Source organism: Sinohyriopsis cumingii, chromosome 2, assembly GCF_028554795.1.
Source record: "Sinohyriopsis cumingii isolate HCF-2022 chromosome 2, ASM2855479v2, whole genome shotgun sequence".
Taxonomy (NCBI): Eukaryota; Metazoa; Mollusca; class Bivalvia; order Unionida; family Unionidae; genus Sinohyriopsis; species Sinohyriopsis cumingii.
In genome coordinates, this window is record NC_142962.1 from 30,802,678 (window position 1) to 30,823,712 (window position 21,035).

The 21,035-nt window shown below is 34.9% G+C and overlaps 1 protein-coding gene across 5 annotated transcripts in view; it reads left to right on the forward strand.

Annotated features, from left to right (window-relative positions):
• LOC149804563 (presenilin-1-like) overlaps nt 1-21,035 on the forward strand; it is a 77,713-nt gene that overhangs the window by 53,989 nt on the left and 2,689 nt on the right. For all 5 annotated transcript variants that reach the window (XM_089941555.1, XM_089941571.1, XM_089941544.1 and 2 more), the window contains exons 8-10: nt 492-599; nt 4,952-5,197; nt 11,139-11,251. In XM_089941555.1, the coding sequence (XP_089797681.1) occupies nt 492-599; nt 4,952-5,197; nt 11,139-11,251 (467 nt within the window). The remainder of the gene's footprint in view (nt 1-491; nt 600-4,951; nt 5,198-11,138; nt 11,252-21,035) is intronic.

Below are 21,035 nucleotides of genomic sequence, written 5' to 3' on the forward strand. Positions count from 1 at the left end.
ATTTCAACTCCTGTATTAATTGATAAAAACAAGTGGCATATTGGATGTTCCTTACTAATTTTAAGCACAGTTATTAAATGTGAAGAAGATTGGAGCATAATTTGCCTTGTCTATAAGAAAAGAACAAAGGGATCCACACCTGCCACCACATTACAAGCAGGTGTGTGAGCTATCCTGGCACACTTAAACAAGAGTTGGCTGTTGGAGGAATTTTAATGGCACTTGAATATTATTTACTTCATCATGCTGGGAGAATGGGACAGATGGTGCCTTTCCCAAAGACACATTGAGACAGCTGACCCAGGCTGACCTGGTGAGGTACTGAACTTATGGTCTTTGGATTATGAGTCCAATACTTGACCAAATGAGCTACTACATCTCTTTCTAAAATAAGGAAGCAATCTGTTTCTGCTAGACTGTAATTTCTTGTTTGCAAGTTGGAATACAGTAGAGAGCACCTGCTATTTATAATTTTGTAATTGTTTGTACAGCTACAGTAATTTACCAATCCATTCTGGGAGTCGAAGGTGATGGTGATGAAAAAGAAAAAAAATCGAAGAAAAAGAAGAAAAAGACAGAGACAAAAGAAAATGGACAAAGTAAGAAGAGTTATTGTTTATTAGACATTTACTACATTTACCTTCATATATTTCCTTATTTGCAATAATTACCATATTAAAATCTTGCCTGTGGATGGTGATGAGATATGATCCTCGCTTTTCTAGTGATGATGGCATAATTGTCAGTCATGTTAAGATTATGTTGTAAAATCTTAAGAGTTATGTGTCTTCCTATATTCAACTTTGTTTTAATATTCACTATATTTATAAGGTTGAATTGATAAAGTTTGCTGTATTGCCAGCAGAAGCAGAAAGCTGTGTTATCATAATGCTGTTCACTAGCCTGAAAATGCACTTCCTGAACCCTTTATTTCCTGTCAAACAATTGAGTAGAAAGTTACACCTGCCTGAAATTCTAGTCATATTTGCAAGAGAAGCCACAATGGACACAGCAGTTTATGTTTATTTACATTTATAATTGGTATTAAAAATGATTGTTGCATAAAAGTTTTGAAAACAGTAGCAGAAGAATCCTTTGCTCATTAGCCCAGGACAACTAGTTTTGGTTTTGGGCAACCAAGTGTAGAAAAGTGACAGCTCTGGTTTATTGTAAATGTTACAGTGAGCTGTCTTCAGGTCTTTTTTGTTGTTATTACTGACTGATGTTAATGTTTGTAAAATATCTTGATACCTACTTGGCAGGGTAAATCCTGTGTAATAATTACACTTCTTACCAGTTACCATCGATTTAGGGTTGGTTAATATGAGATGTCTTACTCACTATAAGAAGCTTCTTTTCTGACGCCAATAAGGGTATCTTAAAAAAACAACAGTTACCCAAAATAGAGACACCATAAGTATTTCTTTACTTAAAAAGACTATGCTTTTGTTAACCTCTTGCTTAGATTGATAGATACTTTAATTGTATATTTTTTCTGATCCATCCATATGATTCAAAGAATTTCAAATTAGTTCTTTAACTAACACAGGTATGGTTATATTCAAATGGTAATATCATGCATGTAAATGTCCAGAATGTCAAACTTTGCAGACACCATATTTTCAAAATTTGAAATGAAAATATAAAATATAAAACATTGAAGATGCAGTGTAAACATAGGAGTGTTTTACCCTTACTCAGAAACAGATGATTGACTAGGTGACTGTCAGACTGTGAAACTGCTTTGATTAATTTATTGCTTAGAAAAACTGAAGGTAATGTCAGTAAAACCAGACTATATGCTCCACGACTCATGATCATGCAGTTTCCTAAACAAAGTGGTCAGCATTTCTGACCTAAATTTCTTCTCATTTCAGTTTTATTTTGTGGTATTTTGGCCTTTTTTTCTTATTTTGGATGTAGTTTGTTCAGTCGTCAGAGCTGTAGCATCATTGTAAATGATTATATTCTGTGATTAAATTTCTGGACAAAACTTATTAATTTCTCTCACATGCATATCTGGGGGAATTATGGCCATTGTTGGTGTTTTGTGTTGTGTGTGGCATATTTACCATTCAGACTTTCAGATGTGAGATAATTTGAATGGATGTGTATCATTTTGGCAACACATATTGTATCAGACAATAAAATTCATGTTATAACTCTCCCTTACCAACAGTGCATAAATTATTAAAATTTAGGTCACAGTCACTGACAGATCAGATTCTTGTGACGATTAAGACTTTTATGGCTTTAGTTGATGTTATTAAACTATATGTCCATTTAAACAGATTAAGCAAGGTGATATCTGTGCAATAATTTAACCCAAAAGACTATCTGTGGTCAGTTACAATATAAGTTCATATGCAGTATGAAGGGATAATATAAAACCTAGTCAAATAAAAAGGTGTAAAACACAAAGGAAATTGTTTCATGTGCCTAAAATGTTTATTGATAACAAGCTTAAATACAGTACTTTTGAAATTAAAAGTGACTCTGAAGTTATCAAGAATGCTATTTTTTTCCCAAATACAGAGCACACTTTGACTCTAACACTTGAAAATGTACAGTATGGTCATCATAGGTACATGCATGAAAAGAATTACTACAGCCATCAATGTCCATGCAGTGAAGCAAATCCATCCACATCCATGCAATCTGCAGATGCTGTGGTCCATACAGATCTGTCATGACATGGTAGGCCACTCATGACTGAAGATCAGCACGCATATTAACGAATAAGCAAAATCAGATGATCAGTTATTTTCCTTAGTATGTTCAGTTATAATTATTGATATAAGTTGCTGGATATATCAGTGTACTAGAACGCTAGTTCTAAATACTTTCGCATGATTCATTGGTAGTTTTCTTAACCTGTAAACAAACTATACATTTTAAGGTTGTTGTTCAATGTGTGTGTTGTAGAAAAGTTATAAATGTCAACCTTTTGTGTTTCAATTATGGTGAAATTCAAATTTATTATTAAATATTTAATAAAAACATATAGCTGGGGGTGAGATTTAATTACAAGAATTATATGTATGATTCAGTAGTTTGAGCAAAAGAAGAAAAAATTCATCTGATTGGGGAAAAAATTATGCATTTTAAACACCATAGAATAGAATCCCAGTGACTTACCCCAGAGAATACCAGATACAGACATAATATAGAGAAGGTAATGAGTAAAAGATAGAATGTGTGAGAGATATGTGCAGGTAATTTCAGTTTGACTAAACTATAAGCTTACTGTTGGCAACGGGTTTAAGATAGCATGTATTTAATTTATTGTATGTGTTCATGAGATAGACATGAGAGGAAGAGGAAGAAAGTGTACTTGAAGTATCAGAACATTATTCTGAATTTTTACAGGGTTATCTCAAAGATTTGGCATAAAATATGCATTTATGAAATCTAAATTTAAAGGAAACAGTTAAGGCAAGCATTGAAATTAGCATAGATTCTGAAAAAAATCCACCATTTTCATGGCATTTTGATGTAATTACTTCATCCAGACTGCTTATTTCTTAAATATCAGGGATGTTTTGAACCAGTATGTGGTCAGATATGACCACTAGTACTAAAAATAGAATAACCTTATTACTTCTCTAAAAGTGTGACCGCTCCAGTGGCCTAGTGGTAAGAGCATCTGCCTCAGAAGCGGGAGGTCGTGGGTTCAAACCCAGGCTGAGTCATACCAAAGTCTTAAAAAAATGGTACTAACAGCTGCCTCACTAGACGCTCAGCGTTAAGATGTTTGTGTTAGGACTGGTTGGCCTGGTGTCAGGATAATGTGACTGGGTGGGACATCATGCTACATGTTTGTGGCATGATGCCCCAGTGCTAGACATCACTATAAACTGCCACACTGCAGACATCATAGCAATATGACTGAAAAATTGTTAAAGCTACGTTAAAAATCCTAATCACACATACTCTAAAACTGCTCAACAGAATTTGACCAAATTTGAATATAAGCAAACCACCTTGAAAGCATTTCAAATGTTTACAAGATGTGCCATTCCATTTTCAAATATGTCTGTGCTACTAAACTAAAAATGTAATTTGACCAGTTCTATCAGAAAGCTATATGGTTTTTGTTCAGTATTAGACAGTTTTGTGGGGTTTAAAGCCATTTATCAGGATAGGACAGTTTATTAATGGCACCAGTATATATTGTGGAGGAAGAATCCAGAAAGACCTTGGTAGGATCCACTGACTAGCAAGTTTTCTCACATGCCATGTTAGTCAAAGTAAGACTTGAATCTCTTTGGACACAGGTGTGATGCAACAAATGATTCCAGTGTGCTTTCAGCTGTGGATGAGGGTACAAAAGATAGAGTAAAGAAGTGTTTCCATAACATATGCATACAACAACATTGGAAGAAGTTTCTTCAGAAAGCATCCTACTGACCCATAATTGTTGAACTGCTGCTCTTGTATTTAGATATTTAATTTAGTGATGTCAGCCAGCTGAGTGATTTTGACGTCTCCACCACCAATCAAATTTTGTATGAACTGGTTAGGATGAAACACATAGTTGACTCTGGATTACCCCATGACACATACATATTCTTAATTAAAGTGCTTTCTAACACCATTTTGTAACATTAATTCTGAAGTCGCCAAGTTCTTAATTAAATAAAAGTGCCTCCTAACACCATCTTTTACCTTTAATTCCAAAGCATCCATAAGTAAGTATTTAACACTGCAAAGATGTTGCTTTATGATGATGACATAGATGAAGGAAATAAGAGTACCTGGAGAAAACTCCTGTCATTGGATGACAATAACTGATTCATATTCTTGCAAAAGTTAGGAATTCGCCCTGAAACACAGATATGATTGCAAAGTAAGAGTTTTACAATTGCATTATATTGTCTGCTATAGTCAAATTTGCAGTTATTTTGAGTAGTAAGGGATAAAAAAAACTCCTTTTCTTTCCATTTTTTAGACCAAAATACACATGGAGCAACAAACAATGAAAACTGTGAAGATGATGATGGGGGATTTAATGATGAGTCAGTAGTTCAAAGCTTTCGACAAAATCGTGATGATCAGCTTTCAGGCAGTATTGAAAACCAGAATGCACGCTCTGCAGTAAGTGCCCTTGGGATTCCAGGAAATGATCCTGAAGGTGAAAGCCAGACTAGAAGTAATCGGGATAGACAAGGACCAGAAGAAGAGGAAGAAGAAGAGAGTAAGATTAAAATATTTTTTTAAAATCATAATCACTCATAGGTATAAGAGAAAGTGATGGAAAATTTCAGTTCCAGTTGAATTCACCTCTAATTAAACTATGTTTTCACATAATTTGTAATGCATGTATTTAATATGTAACTTATTGGTCTCACACTTTCAAGCATAATGCAATTGGGTAACCCCGCTCCCCCTTTAAAATTTGTCCTGACCATTTGACCATCTAACCCTGAGAAGGAACATTGTGTAGAAATCACTCATTGTGGACATATCAATTAAGCATATCATATTGTTATGGATCTGTATATGACATTATTAAATTTTCAGACCATTTTGACTTTTTATAATCAGTATTTTACTTATTTTTTTTAACTTTTTGGACATTTTTAACAAAACCCTTGTCAGTGAAGTTACATGAAACAATTGTTAAACAGTTAACATTTAGTAGGCATATATTTATTCATATGTCTTTATATTGAATTGTCTTGGATTTATTTATCAATTAAAGTGTCAATTAACACCTTAACAAAGTAAAAGTCAAAGGTGATTTGGTTTAAACAATGTTTCTTTGTCAGACAGTCAGTACAGGTATAATTTTAGTTTGCCAAAAGTCCAACTGCTTGAGGGCTCCACAGATTAAATGGGGTTAGTTAAGGGCCACTTAATTGTTTGGTGAACAGTAGTGGGATAAATTTTAGAAGATTGCCTTGTCAGGTAAAGTATTTGTTTGCTACCCACCATTTGTCCAGCAAATGGAAAAATGGATGAAATTCAGTAACTGAATAATTGCTCCAAGGAAAATACAATAGTTAGCCCTACATACCTTTTGCTTTTTTTTCACCAATGTGGTAGTGTGTCAGCATACTTCAGATTGTTAGAATGAAGTATGTGTAGATAAGGCTCAAATTAAAGGATGCTGGTAATAACTAACCGTTAACATCATACTTCATATACATGTTTGGGAATCCAAGTAAATGAATGGCAAGAAAAATACCCATCATTTAAGTGTTACATATTTTCAGTCAAGTAAGTCTGACAGAAAAAAAATAATTTTTTAAAACATCAGACTGTCCTGAAATACTGTTATTTGGTGAAATTCTACAGAGTGGTTTACTGAAAGAATTTTTTTATATAATTTCAGTGTTTTCTTATTTATTACAGCATCTCTTTTTTATATTATATATTTTACAAATATCTTGCTGCCATGTTAATGAATTTGGAAAAAATTGTTTGATAAGAGCCATCATAATTTCAGGATCCCCGGTGTGTGTGTGTGTGTCTGTGTGTCTGTGTGTGTGTGTGTGTGTGTTTGTGTGTTTGTGTGTGTGTGTGTGTGTGTGTGTGTGTGTGAATCGAGGACATTCATGAGATCACACACCAACGTATTGAGGACATCCTTGGTTGGAAAAATGGTTAAATCTTGCTTCTACCAACTATTTTAGCCTAGAATAACGTAAAATCAGGATTTGCAAGAAGGTCCCTGTTTACATGCTTGGTGCTTTGTTCCCAATTTTGGAGTATATCTTTCCTCCACAGCTGGCAATACACACATCCGAAACCATGTCCCGATGGCCCGGTGGAAAACTTGTAGCCAGATTTCTGCTATCAAATTACATGTTTCAGAAAATCATTATCTCCCTTTAAATCCAAGCATCAAATACCAATAACTTAGCTAAACTGTAAGAAGAACAGCTGGACCAGGTGCAGATAACACTTCTTTATATTTTTATTAATATTTCATGCACATGAGACAATAGTGATGGGAAACTCACGATACATTCATGCTATACAAATCCAATGCAGGGAAATAAATCTGTAACATGTTGTATGAAAGGAAGTACATGAAACTGCTATTGGAAAAAAGATTGAATTCCTTGTATAGTTGTACCGAATTGAATAATTATCCGACACATCTGTAAAATTAAAACGTCCTATTTGTGGTGAGGTTTTACACACATAAAGATATTGAAAAGACTTCTTGATATGCATAATTTATTTTATGATTATTAAATGAACTACCAGTATATCCGCCACATTTCATTATTTGCCTACTTAATGTTTAAACAGGAGAGAACAGATGTGAATCTAGTGAAAGATCCTGTTATTATCATGAACTGAATTTGAAAGTTACACACATAGAACTTAAGTAAATGTACAGAAAGATAAACATAGTACATGTATCTAGAAGTCAAACATTTATCATCAAGATGATCAGTCCCAAGATGAAACATTTAATTACAGCAAAATGGATTTCATTGCGCTCTTAAGACCTGCCATTACACATGCAAGCAGTCATAAACTGTAGAATGCATTCAATGTTCTTTTAAATGTATATACTTACTTCATTTGGTGATTGGATGACTTTTTTTTATATATCATGAATTGTGCTTGTATCCATAGTTCTGTTGTAAACGAAGTCTTTTTAAAATAACACACAAAATTTAAACAACAGGTGTCAATCGATATTGTTTTCCCAAATTTAAAGATGTTTTTACCAATAGCCAAAATACTCAGGATGCTCTACTGGATCAACTTAAATTTATAACTTGAAAGAATATTTATTTAGAGCTGCATGAGACTGTAATATTCTTACTCGTCTTTTTTCAGTAAGTTTTACACAGAAGGCGAAGTGAAAAAAAAATTTAAATCAGCAATATAAAACACCTTTACTAGGTACCTTGAATTAGCAAATGTATAAACTAAATGATTTGGAAAGTGAACTGTGAGTATTATACCATTAAAGTGTATTATTTTTTATTCATGGTACCAGAACTATAAAACAGGATAAACAGTTTGTAAATATGTATTAGAAAATTATCCCCATCCACTAACTCTATAGATGCTTCCCAATAAGGTCATTAGCAGATGATATTCTGCCCATTTTACCTGGACGACGGGCAACCTGGCAGTTTCTCCTATATGTGATCACCAAAATTTACTTTATTTTAACAAGGCACACTGAAGCAAACTTAATGTATAAATTACAATTATAAATACTGACAGAAAGCTTGATTTACTCTTTATTCTATAATTTTTGTAAAAGTATCTTGAGATTAAGTGAATTTATTTCAACTTCCCAACACCATATAAAGTCAATGGTAAATCTGCCAGCTGACCACAAATATGGCAGATGATGACATCACTCAGGAACTATCATGTACATACATGTACTCGCATAGAACAGTTTGATCTCTGTACTTCACTTCTGGAATTACTGGACTTTACAGCTGTTTAGGAGATTTTAATTCAGTTAACATACTAGATAAGTTGAATTGTTGGTGTTGTTGTTTATAGTACTTTCATTATTCTGTGTGTTGGGGTTGATATAAAACACTATACAGATTACAACAGAAATAATGTTGTATCCATGATTGATTTTTTCAACCACAGGTGAAATACACAGTATGGTTAACACAAACATTCATTCCTATTTTCAGCATTAAATCTGCTAATGCCAGAGAGAGACAGAGAGAGAGAAGATTCGTATGTGTATTATGCAATGAAGATATTACTTTAGTTTGTCAAAAAGTGAATAGTCATTGCCAATAAGACCAGTTCCCTGCCATAAATGCTCAAATCCAGCCAAATGGTATGATCTTCTGAGTGGTGGATTAGTCTGAAGCATGTTATGTCATACTAAAGTCTAATTGCAGGACAATCAGTCAATCAATAAATTGATCAGTCAGTCAATAACAACAAGGTGTTTATTCAAATAGTAATGTAATTGCCCCAAAGAACAGCTGTAGATGGAACCCTTATGGAGGTTACAGTTACTTATTATGGTTATGTATCATGAATCATCCGTAACTAAAACGGTATTTCATATCGTTCATTTCTTATGACAAAGTTAGTCATATAGTTATTATACAATAGTTATTATACATGAGACTCCTATCCAAATCTAGACATGTTATAATACAGGTCGAGTAAAATTACTTTTTTGGTATCATAAAAGTATCAGTTTTCTGTATCTTTGTCTAACATAGCAGTGGATTACTTTCCCATAATTTAATGTTTTGTTCTAAATGTTATTTTTATAACTTTGTTAATTATAAAAATTCATGATATTCATGCAGAATGTTGTTGTCAGTTTGGATTTCAGATCTTGTCAGTTACACTACAATGGGTGCAGTATGTTTTGGGATTTTGCTAAAACAAAAGAAAACAAAACAAACAAAATAAAGGTGCAAATCGACCAGTTTTGTAACAGATAACAGTTTTCCTTTTAATGAATACCCCTTCCTTCTTGATGGACACAACAGTTTGATAAAAAAAAATGATTTTAATTTTAATTCAATTTAATTTAATTTTAATTCTAATTATTAATTTTTATTTTAATTATTACTTTTTCTCAAAGATTTCTGATAGCCTAATGCTTATTGACCAGTAATGAATCAACACAATGAGCAAATTGCTTATGCACATTGGACATGCATGCTCTCTGTGCATGGGGTCCTGAGTGGCCGAGTGGTCTAAAGCGCTTTCCGTTACGGATCACTGCCATCTCACCTCTGTCTGTGCGGGTTCGAGTCTCGGATTCAGCCAATGTGGGTATGTGAGAAAGCTTGCCAGTAGCTTCTCGTGGGTCGGTGGTTCTTTCTGATGTTTTCCCGGGTTCTTCCTCCACCATTAATACTGGCCACCATGTATAGCATATCGTGTGCTGAAAAATGGCATTAAACCCTACAACAACAACAACAACAACTCTCTGTGCATACCAGTTTCTACAATTTTTTTAAAAGAAACCAGACGTTATATCACTGAAGCATAGTGGTCTTTGTGTAACAAGGAGAACCTAAAAATCATGCTATTTACACCCAGGTGCTGGAATTGGTTTTATGTAAGTCACCTGTGACTTGAATCTTCAGTTTGATGTCTTTGAACTGAAACTTACTGCACAGGATTAATTTTAGTCTGCCTTAATGCCTGTGAGGTTTTGACACTGCAGTGACCTTATTTCCTGACTAACTTGCACGTGAACAATAAAACATAGATAATGAAATGTATCTTAAAGTGCACAGAACACATTAGGCATTATTAAATTTTATTTTCATGTGTACTGTAGTTTTCCTTCCTTTTGCATTGTCATTTACAATTATAAGATTAAAGTTTCTTTTATTTCATTTTTAATCTTTCAACATACTTTTAATATTAGTATTCATGTATACTTATCTGAAAAACAGTTAGAAAACTTTATATGTAAAAAAGACCAAACTGCTGAACAGAATTTTACAAACATTGGCACAAAGCTCACTAGGTACAGGGGCTTGCAATGTTGGACAAATGGTGCTGATATCCCTTCAAATATGGATAAAACTACAGAACCATGAGAAACCTTCAAACTATTATTTTCATAACATATTCAAGAACATTTGAAGAAATTTCTTTAGATATGGTCTCATTGACCCACATTTCCTGTCCAACAGCTCTTGCGTGTGGCTATTAGGCAGATGTCAATAGGTGAGTGCTCTCATCCCCACATGGGCTTCTTGTTAATTTGATTGTTGCATTACACATGAGGATGGGATGCACCTTCATGAATCCTTGATCAGAAGACAAGGTCACTTGCATGAAATTATAGCAGAATTATGTTAATTGAACATTTTGTAATAGCTACAGTAAGTCCTGTGGGTGGTGGGTGAATTTTCTTATGATGGCTACTTTTTTGTTTTGTATAGATGGGTATTCAGATATAAAACTTTGTGCATATTTCCTTTTAAATACAGATAACATATATCATACTTTAATTCTTCCTGCAAATATTTTGATTATGTTCCTTTTAATGTACTGGTGGGAAAATAGTCTGGCAGTCAAATTATGTATCAAATTTTCTTTCTTTATAGAATGCAGTGTAACAAAATTTAGTGCAGAAATGACTTCTCTTTATTTTCTTAACATGCAACTAGATTGTGATGGCTACAAGTTTAATTTTCTTCTTACAGGAGGTGTTAAGTTGGGTCTAGGAGATTTTATCTTCTACAGCGTCCTTGTTGGAAAAGCTTCTTCATATGGAGATTGGAATACAACCCTGGCTTGTTTTGTGGCCATCCTTATTGTAAGTTGCTTTGTATAATGCAGAAGAACATTTTTCAGTTTTTACTGGCATAGATGAGCTAATGCAATGGCCTGTTGTCCATCATCTGTCCATCCATTAGCACAAGTTATCAGTACTCCTCCAAAATTACCTGGAGGATTGTCTAGTTACAGGTCCTAAATGAAAATAGAGCTGCTCTGACATCCAAGATGGCAATCACATTGTTCATCTTTACAATCGTGTGACCACTTCATATGGAGATTGGATATCAACCCCAGGCTTGTTTTGTAATTCTTCTTCTTGTAAGATATGCTGCTTTGTAAACTGCAGAAGTATGTTTTCTTATTTTTATCTTTTTAGGTGTATGCTTTTAGGAGAATTCAACAGAATGAAAAAAAATAATGAACAAAATATGTTATAACATATGCAGATTTATACTTGGACATTAATTATTAGTGATCAAGAAAGTGCAGGCAAACCTTTATTTATAAGTTCTTTATCATTCCTAAGAAAATCTGATTTTTAAAGGTTTAGATTTTTTTGTTTGGTGTTTTACCACACACCAACACATGAAGGTTCTATCATGCTGAGACAATTAGAGTAGAGCACCTTGCCCAGGGGGATACACAATAGCATCCTTTCAAGATGAATCTGATGGCAGGGTTCACATTTTTCAATTCAGGTGAATCTCTGACTGTGCTACATGAATCAAACATTTAGATATGTATAGCTGATCAAGGTGAGAAACCTTTGTTTCTGGCATTTAGTTTTCCTGGTCAAAGACTAGGAGAGTGTATGCAGTGGGCCTTCATTGTCACTTGTTCCTGTAAATACTGGAAAAGTGCATGAAAATGCACAGCAGTCTGTCACAGGTGATTGAATTTTCAAAACAAAATGCAGTTCATTGGAAATCAATTATTCAATAATATAAAACAGAGAAGTAATAAATTAGTTTTAAAGTTAGAAATGATACCTTCCTGGATTATTACTTATGTTTTGGGTCACTTACATGTTCAGTAAGACCTCCAGCCATGTAACTTACTTGGTCATTATGACTTCCAGATGGGTGACTTAAGTCTTGACTTCCACTTGGGTCTCTTACATGTTCAACAAGACTTCCAGTTGAGTCACTTTTGTTTTCAGTAAGACTTCCAGTTGGGTTACTTATGCATTCAGTAAGACTTCCATTCGGATAACTGACATGGTCGGTAAGGCTCATAGTTGGGTCACTTAAGTGTTGGCCTCCAGTTGGGTCACTTACATGTTCAGGAAGCCTTCCAGTTGGGTCACAAACACGTTCAGTAAGACTTCCAGTAGGTTCACTTACATGTTCAGTAAGACTTCCAGTTGGGGCACAAACATGTTCAGTAAGACTTCCATTTGGGAAACAAACACAGGGATTGTCCTGGGCTTCGCCAATGTCGCAAATTGCGATTTTTTTTCCTTATTGGCGACAAAAATATCCCATCTGGCGATTTATTTGGCGACAGACTTTTTGGTTATTTAATTTGTACATACAATCATAGATTTGGACTGGATAAATTAAAAGGGAGAACGAAAGGAAGCCACAAACTTGACTAAGCAATGCACTGGAATCTATCTGTTACACAAACGTTCCTTTGTTCGTATTGACAACCCCATCTTTACAGTGCATTGTTACATCATAATCTGCTTATGCTGACATCTGGGCCGAGTACTGTATGCTGTGATACAGTCCATCATGTTACCGAACTATACCTACAACTGACCGTCTTCTGAAGACGCGAATAGAACAGATACAATTAATTAAATGGCTAATCCTTCTATTTTTTATTTTTACATATACCAATACAATAGTTTTGCTGAACCTTCATAGAAAACTGATAACCTTTGAAGTACCGACTACTGTGTATAAATGCAAAAATAATTATTTATTTCTCAAAATACAGGAGTGAAAGAATCCCTAAATTGGGTGTGAATTTATGCTTATATATATGGTCCAATATTGCCAGGTGTTGGCTCATGTAAGTTTCATTCGTGGGAATGGAGATCCTATTTTGCTTGTCGAGAAAATGCATACAACATTCAGTGATCATTCTTGGGATTTAAAAAGCAATTCACTACAAGCTTTGTGAAGCTAGCCAATGGGGGGGGGGGGGCATTTAATTACGGAATGCATGCAATCGACGGTCGCATTATATGTCACTTATCATACATTGCAATGTACAATCATAGGGTTTTATTATTATTAAAATGTCAACTAAAGTTGATAATGCATTGATTAGTCAGGAGTTGGCTGGCTTTGTGGCTTATGCTAGGGTTCAAGTTCTCAGGAATGGTATGGTGTATAGAGGTGTTAAGGACTTGATTCAGTTGGCAGTGCGATCCAGGGTAACGTACCCTTGCGCATCTGCGACTGCTGAGAGACTACTGGTGTCTGTCAGCACTGTAGACTGTGAACGTGGATTCAGTAAGATGAACCTCATAAAAACTGACATCAGAAATAAACTCTGCATCTCATCTCTCGAGAATTTAATGAGAATCAGCATGTACAGATGTGAAAAATTAGATTTTGAAACTGCATTCAACAAGTGGGCAGCCCTAAAATCGCGACGGATCTTCATGTAACACTTTGTTAATGCTTGTTGTAATTAAAGTATTAATTAACTCATCTTTTGTAATTTTCATAGCCTGTTACATTAATAGACTAAATTAACACTTGGAAAAATGTACACTACTTGTTCTGGCGACACTTTTTGAAAATTGGCGACATAATATTGAGGTTGGCGATATTTTTGGCGACAGCTTTTTAAAAGTCAGGACCATCCCTGAAACATGTTCAGTAAGACTTCCAGTTGGGTCACTTACATGTTCACTAAGACTTCCAGTAGGTTCACTTACATGTTCAGTAAGACTTCCAGTAGGTTCACTTACATGTTCAGTAAGACTTCCAGTTGGGGCACAAACATGTTCAGTAAGACTTCTAGTTGGGAAACAAACATGTTCAGTAAGACTTCCAGTTGGGGCACTTACATGTTCACTAAGACTTCCAGTAGGTTCACTTACATGTTCAGTAAGACTTCCACTAGGTTCACTTACATGTTCAGTAAGACTTCCAGTAGGTTCACTTACATGTTCAGTAAGACTTCCAGTAGGTTCACTTACATGTTCAGTAAGACTAACAGTTTGGTCATTTAAGTGTTGACTTTTAGTTGGGTCACATGTTCAGTAAGACTTCCAGATTGGGTCACTTACATGTATTGTAAGACTTTCAGCTGGGTCACTTGCATTTTCAGTAAGGCTCCTAGTTGGGTCACATAAGTGTTGGCTTCCAGTTGGGTCACTTACATGTTCACCGAGACTTCCAGTTGGTTCACTTACATGTTCAGTAAGACTTCCAGTAGGTTCACTTACATGTTTAGTAAGACTTTCAGCTGGGTCACTTACATTTTCAGTAAGGCTTCTAGTTGGGTCACATAAGTGTTGGCTTCCAGTTGGGTCACTTTATACATGTTCACCAAGACTTCCAGTTGGTTCACCTACATGTTCATTAAGACTTCCAGTTGGGTAGGGGTGACGGGCAAAACTAAGACTTCCAGTTGGGTCAATTACATGCTCAGTAAGACTTCTAGTTAAGTCACTTCCAGTAATAGTTCTTGTTGGTTCATGTATGTGCTCATGAGTACTCAGCCTCATTTGACATTGAAACTACAATGATGTTTAAATAAATATATACAGTCTTACTTGTGCTATTAAGGCCGAAGAAAAGTATAAAACAAGGAAGAGTCAGATACTCTGATTGGTCAAAAATGTCAGTCAGGTTCTCTGTATGGGATGTGATATTGTCAAGTGCAATTGCCCCAAGTGCTGTGTATGGGTATGGGGGCCAAACTATAAACAATTAGCTGCATGTTGTATTTATAGACCTGCAGTCCCTTATAATATTACCTTAAGACTTTCTGAAAGGACCCATTAAATATGCTATCACAAAACAGTACTAAAAGGTAAGAAATTCATTGAAGTCAATTCCAAATATTGCCTATCTAGGCTGAGTCCAGATCTGGGTTTACATAATAGACTCATTGAAGTTTGGCACTGATCCATTGAAGTTTGGCACTGATCCAATGAAGTTTGGCACTGATCCATTGAAGTTTGGCACTGATCCAGTGAAGTTTGGCACAGATCCAGTGATGTTTGGCACTGATCCAATGATGTTTGGCACTGATCCAGACTAACTTTTACAGCACCTACCTCACATGCTCTGATCCAGCCATCTTGTTTATATAAAATGCCTACAAAATCAAGCTTTGTTTTTAAACTAATACATTAAATGTCATACAATGAATGTAAATATATTTAAGGCAAGGGGGCAATCAGACTCCTAGTTAGCTTAAACACTGCAGCCAGAATTCTAATAAAAAAGGATAATATTCTTGGCTGTGCTTGGAAAACTGCAGCGAAAGTGACAATTACATTAATGGACAAATGGACATAATATCATCGCTGTGCGAGTACTGCCCACAGCAGGAGAGATTATTGCCACCACCAAATAAATTAAAAAGCACCAAAGATTATGTCTGATCGAGATCTAGAATGAAGTTATTGATCTCTATGGAGTTTGAAAATGCCATATCCAAAACTATACTGGAGGTTATTAAGGTCAGAGTATCCTTTAGAAATTTGTTACTTGAACACGTTGCCTTTTCTGCATCAGATCACATTTGTAAACTTTTCCAGCAAATGGTTTTCCAAGTCAACTCCGTATTTCATTACACATTAATGAACACTGGTCCAGCTTAACGGAAAAATGTACAGTGCCTTACTGGGAATTTCTTTTAAGGGTTGACCCTGCCAGTGTTTCTCAAAGAAAATTTGATGTTGGATTAATAGGTGAAAGTAATTTAAACCTACAAGATAAAGGTGAAAGGCATAAAATTATTTAATAATGAACAAGCAGAATGAATTTAAATTTTATTTTTAGCCATTCAAAAGACAGAGTATTAATGTTATCTTGTTGCCAGTTTGTCTAAATCCACATTTTTGAATGGTGTGCACTCGGAGTTCAGAATAACCCTTTTGATAAGGTCAAGGTCACCAGGACTAAAAGAAGAAGAATGAATGCATTCTGCATAAAAAATATTAGTTCAGCATCGTATATGTGGACCAAAGATGACTTGTACTGAGGGTAAGGAAGAAGCCTATCAGTTTTTGCAATAATTGCCCAGAGTTCATCTTCACTATGACTGAAAGAAGAAAAATTGTTTCCACACAATAATATTAGTTCTACATCACATACCTCTACCAGACTTTGTGGATGGCTTGCATAGGGATGAAGATAAAGTCCTTTGATTTTGTGGATTATTAAATCCAGGGTGGGTGAATAATGTGCTATTGATGGTATTCTTACATAAATAAGAAAATTTCAAATAGTAAGAAAGTTACAGAAATAAGACCAATGACTCCAAAACTGGTGTATATGAAATGTCTTCTCTGCTAACCAAGTCCACAAACTCCATCATCTTTTGTCTTTGCCTAGGCCCAGTTCAGAAAAAAAAATAATTATGACTTTTTATCTTGATACGGCTATGGTTTTATTAATATCAACTATCATGAGAAGAAAACGAAGGTCAAGACATCTTTGTGAATCTGAAGTAGGCAATATGTAACCAGATGCATTAGAGAGATCCAGCTTTCGAATTTTTAATGGTGGTCTGAGGATGAATGAGATGATTACTGTTTGCAAATTTCAAATCAAGGTATAATTAAATATAGCCTTATGCTCCTGTCCTTATGATGAAAAGCAGGAACCAAATATCCATGTTTCAAACCATCTAATACATTTTTCTTTCTGCTCTATAACTGTGAAGTCATTTGATATTAAGGGATGAAACTTGGTATACTTGTACATCATCACTAGAAAGTGTTTTTTACTACATTAGAGTTTATGGTCAAGATTATGGCTCATTATTATTTTCTTTTCCATCACATTTTCTTTTCTGCAATATAACTTTGAAACTTGGAATACTGGTAATCATCACAACAAGGTGTGTTATGTACCATATTGTGGGTTCTGTCATTAACATCAAGGTCAAAACTCAGTAGTTTTAGTTTTTTAATAGATATTCCCTTCTGCATTATAACCTTACAGCCAATTGAAATTAAGCGATGAAACTTGTTATATTTGTTCTTCGGTAGGTGTGTTGTGTGCCAGACTGGGCTTTCTATCTTCAAAAATAAGGCCATGGCACAATATTTTAAATTTTCATTGCATTTTCCCATAATCTCTGTAACTTTAAAGACACTTGAGATTTAGGTATGAAACAGTAAACATGCACAATATCAATAGAAGTTATGTCATGTACCACGTTGGGCAGTCTTGCTTCAAGTTTAAGGTCATGTCTCAGTATTGTGTGTTTTCCATCAAAGTTTCTTTTCAACTTCATGACCTAAAAGATCAAGCAGTGCAGCATGGTATTACCATATGTTTTGCTTCTCTTATCAGGCATCATATCCGTAAGGTGAATGTCATGGTGTTTTGATATTTTCTGTAACACAATCTTTTCTGCTTTTTAATTTTCAAGGCGTCTGGGATGAACATATAAAAGTTGGTATGACTTTTATATCATCATTAAAAGGCCTGTTGTGTACCACACTGGGTATTTTGTCTTCATGGTCAAGGTCACAGGTCAGTAGTTTAGGTTTCAGTCACATTTGGCCTTCTGGTTTCTAAATGGATGAAGATTGGTATACTTAGAGAAATATTATTGCTAGGCGATGTGTTGCATATCATTTCACAGGTCATGGTCACAGCTAAACATTTTAATTTTTCTTACCTTTCTGGTTTGCATCATAAAAACCATTTTGAGTACAATGATGAACCATGATATGCTTATCGGTTTGATGGCATTTGATGTCACAGACAAAGTTTTATCTCCAAGGTCAAGGTCCCTGATCAGGTTTTGTTTCCCATTACTACACTTTTACTCTCATGGTCTTTTAGACAGGGCAACAAAATTCTTTGTTCAGTGAGTGCACAGTAACTTTACAGGTCTGTTTTAAAGGTCATGGTCAGATTGCATGATTGTGGCCTCATCATTGTTGGTAGTGTAACAAAAATTCACTGAATTTTCTACTTTATAATTATTCTTTAATTTGCCATAACAAAGACTTTCACTTGTCAGCTTTCACCACTAATTCTCCACTTAATTGATTTCTGCTCTGCATGCCTAAGAGGACAAAATTAGTTGGGCAGTGATTCAAAATGTGAAATGGTCAAAACATTTCAAGTAGATTGCCATAATCCTATTAAACTTTGATTTGTTCTTTGGGCTCTGCACGGGTTTCGCCAAAACACTTTTAACATTATTTACTTTGTCCTGATAAATATATTGGCAGCCATCTTGAAAATATTATTCTGGCTACTGCACCAGAATGTATGATTGTATCAGTATGACCTTTTCACAGCAGATCCAGAATGAAAATAGTGCTGGCCTGACCTCCAACATGGTAACCATGGTGAACATCTCACAAATCTTGTTATCACTACTTCTTTTGAGAGAATGGTGGCAATGACATATTGATTTTCACTAAATTGCCAATTCCTAGTGGTTAGAGCATCCGCCTCAGATGCTGGAGGTCATAGTTCGATCCCCGGCCGAGTCATACCAAAGACTTACAAAAATGGTACTAACAGCTTCTTCGATTTGCGCTCAGCATTACAAAGTCAGTGTCAGGACTGGTCGGCCTGGTGTCAAGATAATGTGACTGGGTGGGACATCATGCTACCTGTCTGTGACATGATGCCCCAGTGCTAGACATCACTAAAAACTGCCACACTGCAGACATTGTAGCAATATGACTGAAATTTTTTTAAAACTACGTTAAAAATCCAAATCACATGCACACACACTCACAAACTAAATTGCCAATTAGCCTTGAATTAAAATGGTGAGGATCTGAGCCCCAACATGCCCACCTTATTGTGAACAAATTTGAAAGCCAGATCAGCTTGTCCTTGGGGTCATGTTCAAGGCACTGCTTCCTATCATTTTACATCATGAGGCATATAAACGCCATGATTGGTATATTTACAGATGAATTTTGACCAGACTCTGTTCTTTTGCTCATCTGTTTTCAAACAAAAATAACATTCTGACACTGATTTCAGGGTTTTATCTGACACAGTGATGATTTGTGAGCATGATTGATAACACAAAACAAATATGGATAGATTTTTTTGAAACCTAGTTTGTTGATGCATATTTAGAAGACCTTGATTGATGCCAGTTAAAATAAAATTGAACAACAAATTACGGATTAAACCAGCCTTTAAGTTAGTGGATATATATTGACAGTGTCCAAGTCAAGTTCATTGATCCATTCATTCAGTTAGGTCAAAGGTCAGGAAAAAGATGTTGTACTTATTCTTTGAATATGTTTACTAGACCTTCACAAAATATTTTTCTTTTGGTATGTTGGAATATTCAGCAATTAAAACATATAAAAGAAGGGAAGCAATTCTGACTTTTGTACAAACTTGTTTCAACCAGTAAAGTATCAGTTTCAGTTTTGGTTTCTAATGATTTACACCTTTTGAACACCGAAGCAGAGAATGCAAACTGTACAATAATGAAATTAAAGAATGTAGAGAAGAGTAACTTTCCAAAGACAAATGCACAACTTGGGGGCCCCAAGTGGCCAAGTGGTAAAAAGCGCTCTCCGTTACGGATCACTGCCATCTCACCTCTGTCTGTGTGGGTTTGAGTCTTGGATTCGGCTAATGTGGGTATGTGAGAAGCTTGCCAGTAGCTTCTCGTGGGTCGGTGGTTCTTTCCAGGGTTCTTCCTCCACCATTAATACTGGCCACCATGTATAGCCTATCATGTGCTGAAAAATGGCGTTAAACCCTACAACAACAACAACAAATGCACAACTTAAAATATATTTTGATACTTAACAAAGAAATTAAAATATTCTAATCCAAGCACAAATACATTTGCACAAAGAATGTATACATATCTTTAAGAAAACTCTTCTGTGACATCTTGCAATGTTATTGTTTTCCTGATTGAATCTTACGATATATGGATAATGCCTAATTTAAATAATTATTCACATTATGATAGTACAAGCTTTTCTTGCTACTGAAGTGCAATTAGACCACTTTCATATTATTTAGCATAAAAATACAAATAATTATAATTCACTATGCTCTTCTTAGCTGTTATCAAATAATTGTCATGTTTTACCACATCAAGAGTATTGAACAAACAGTATTTTTCTTGATCAAGTTGTTTAAGGAATTTAAGAAAAATGCCAATATATTTTATTGATTAATTTCTGCATAAAAATTTATCACTTCAGAGATAAAAATTTGTTTACAGCAATTGGAGTCATGGTCCTTTGTTTGGAATCTCCACCTCACATAGTCTAAAAGTGTTTGATGTCTACCTCTCATAGTTTAAAAGTGTTTGATGTCTACCTCACATAGTCTAAAAGTGTTTGATGTCTACCTCACATAGTCTAAAAGTGTTTGATGTCTACCTCACAGTCTAAAAGTGTTTGATGTCTACCTCACATAGTCTAAAAGTATTTGATGTCTACCTCACATACTCTAAAAGTGTTTGATGTCAACCTCACATAGTCTAAAAGTGTTTGATGTCAACCTCAACATAGTCTAAAAGTGTTTGATGTCTATCTCACATAGTCTGAAAGTGTTTGATGTCTACCTCACATAGTCTAAAAGTGTTTGATGTCAACCTCAACATAGTCTAAAAGTGTTTGATGTCTACCTCACATAGTCTAAAAGTGTTTGATGTCTACCTCA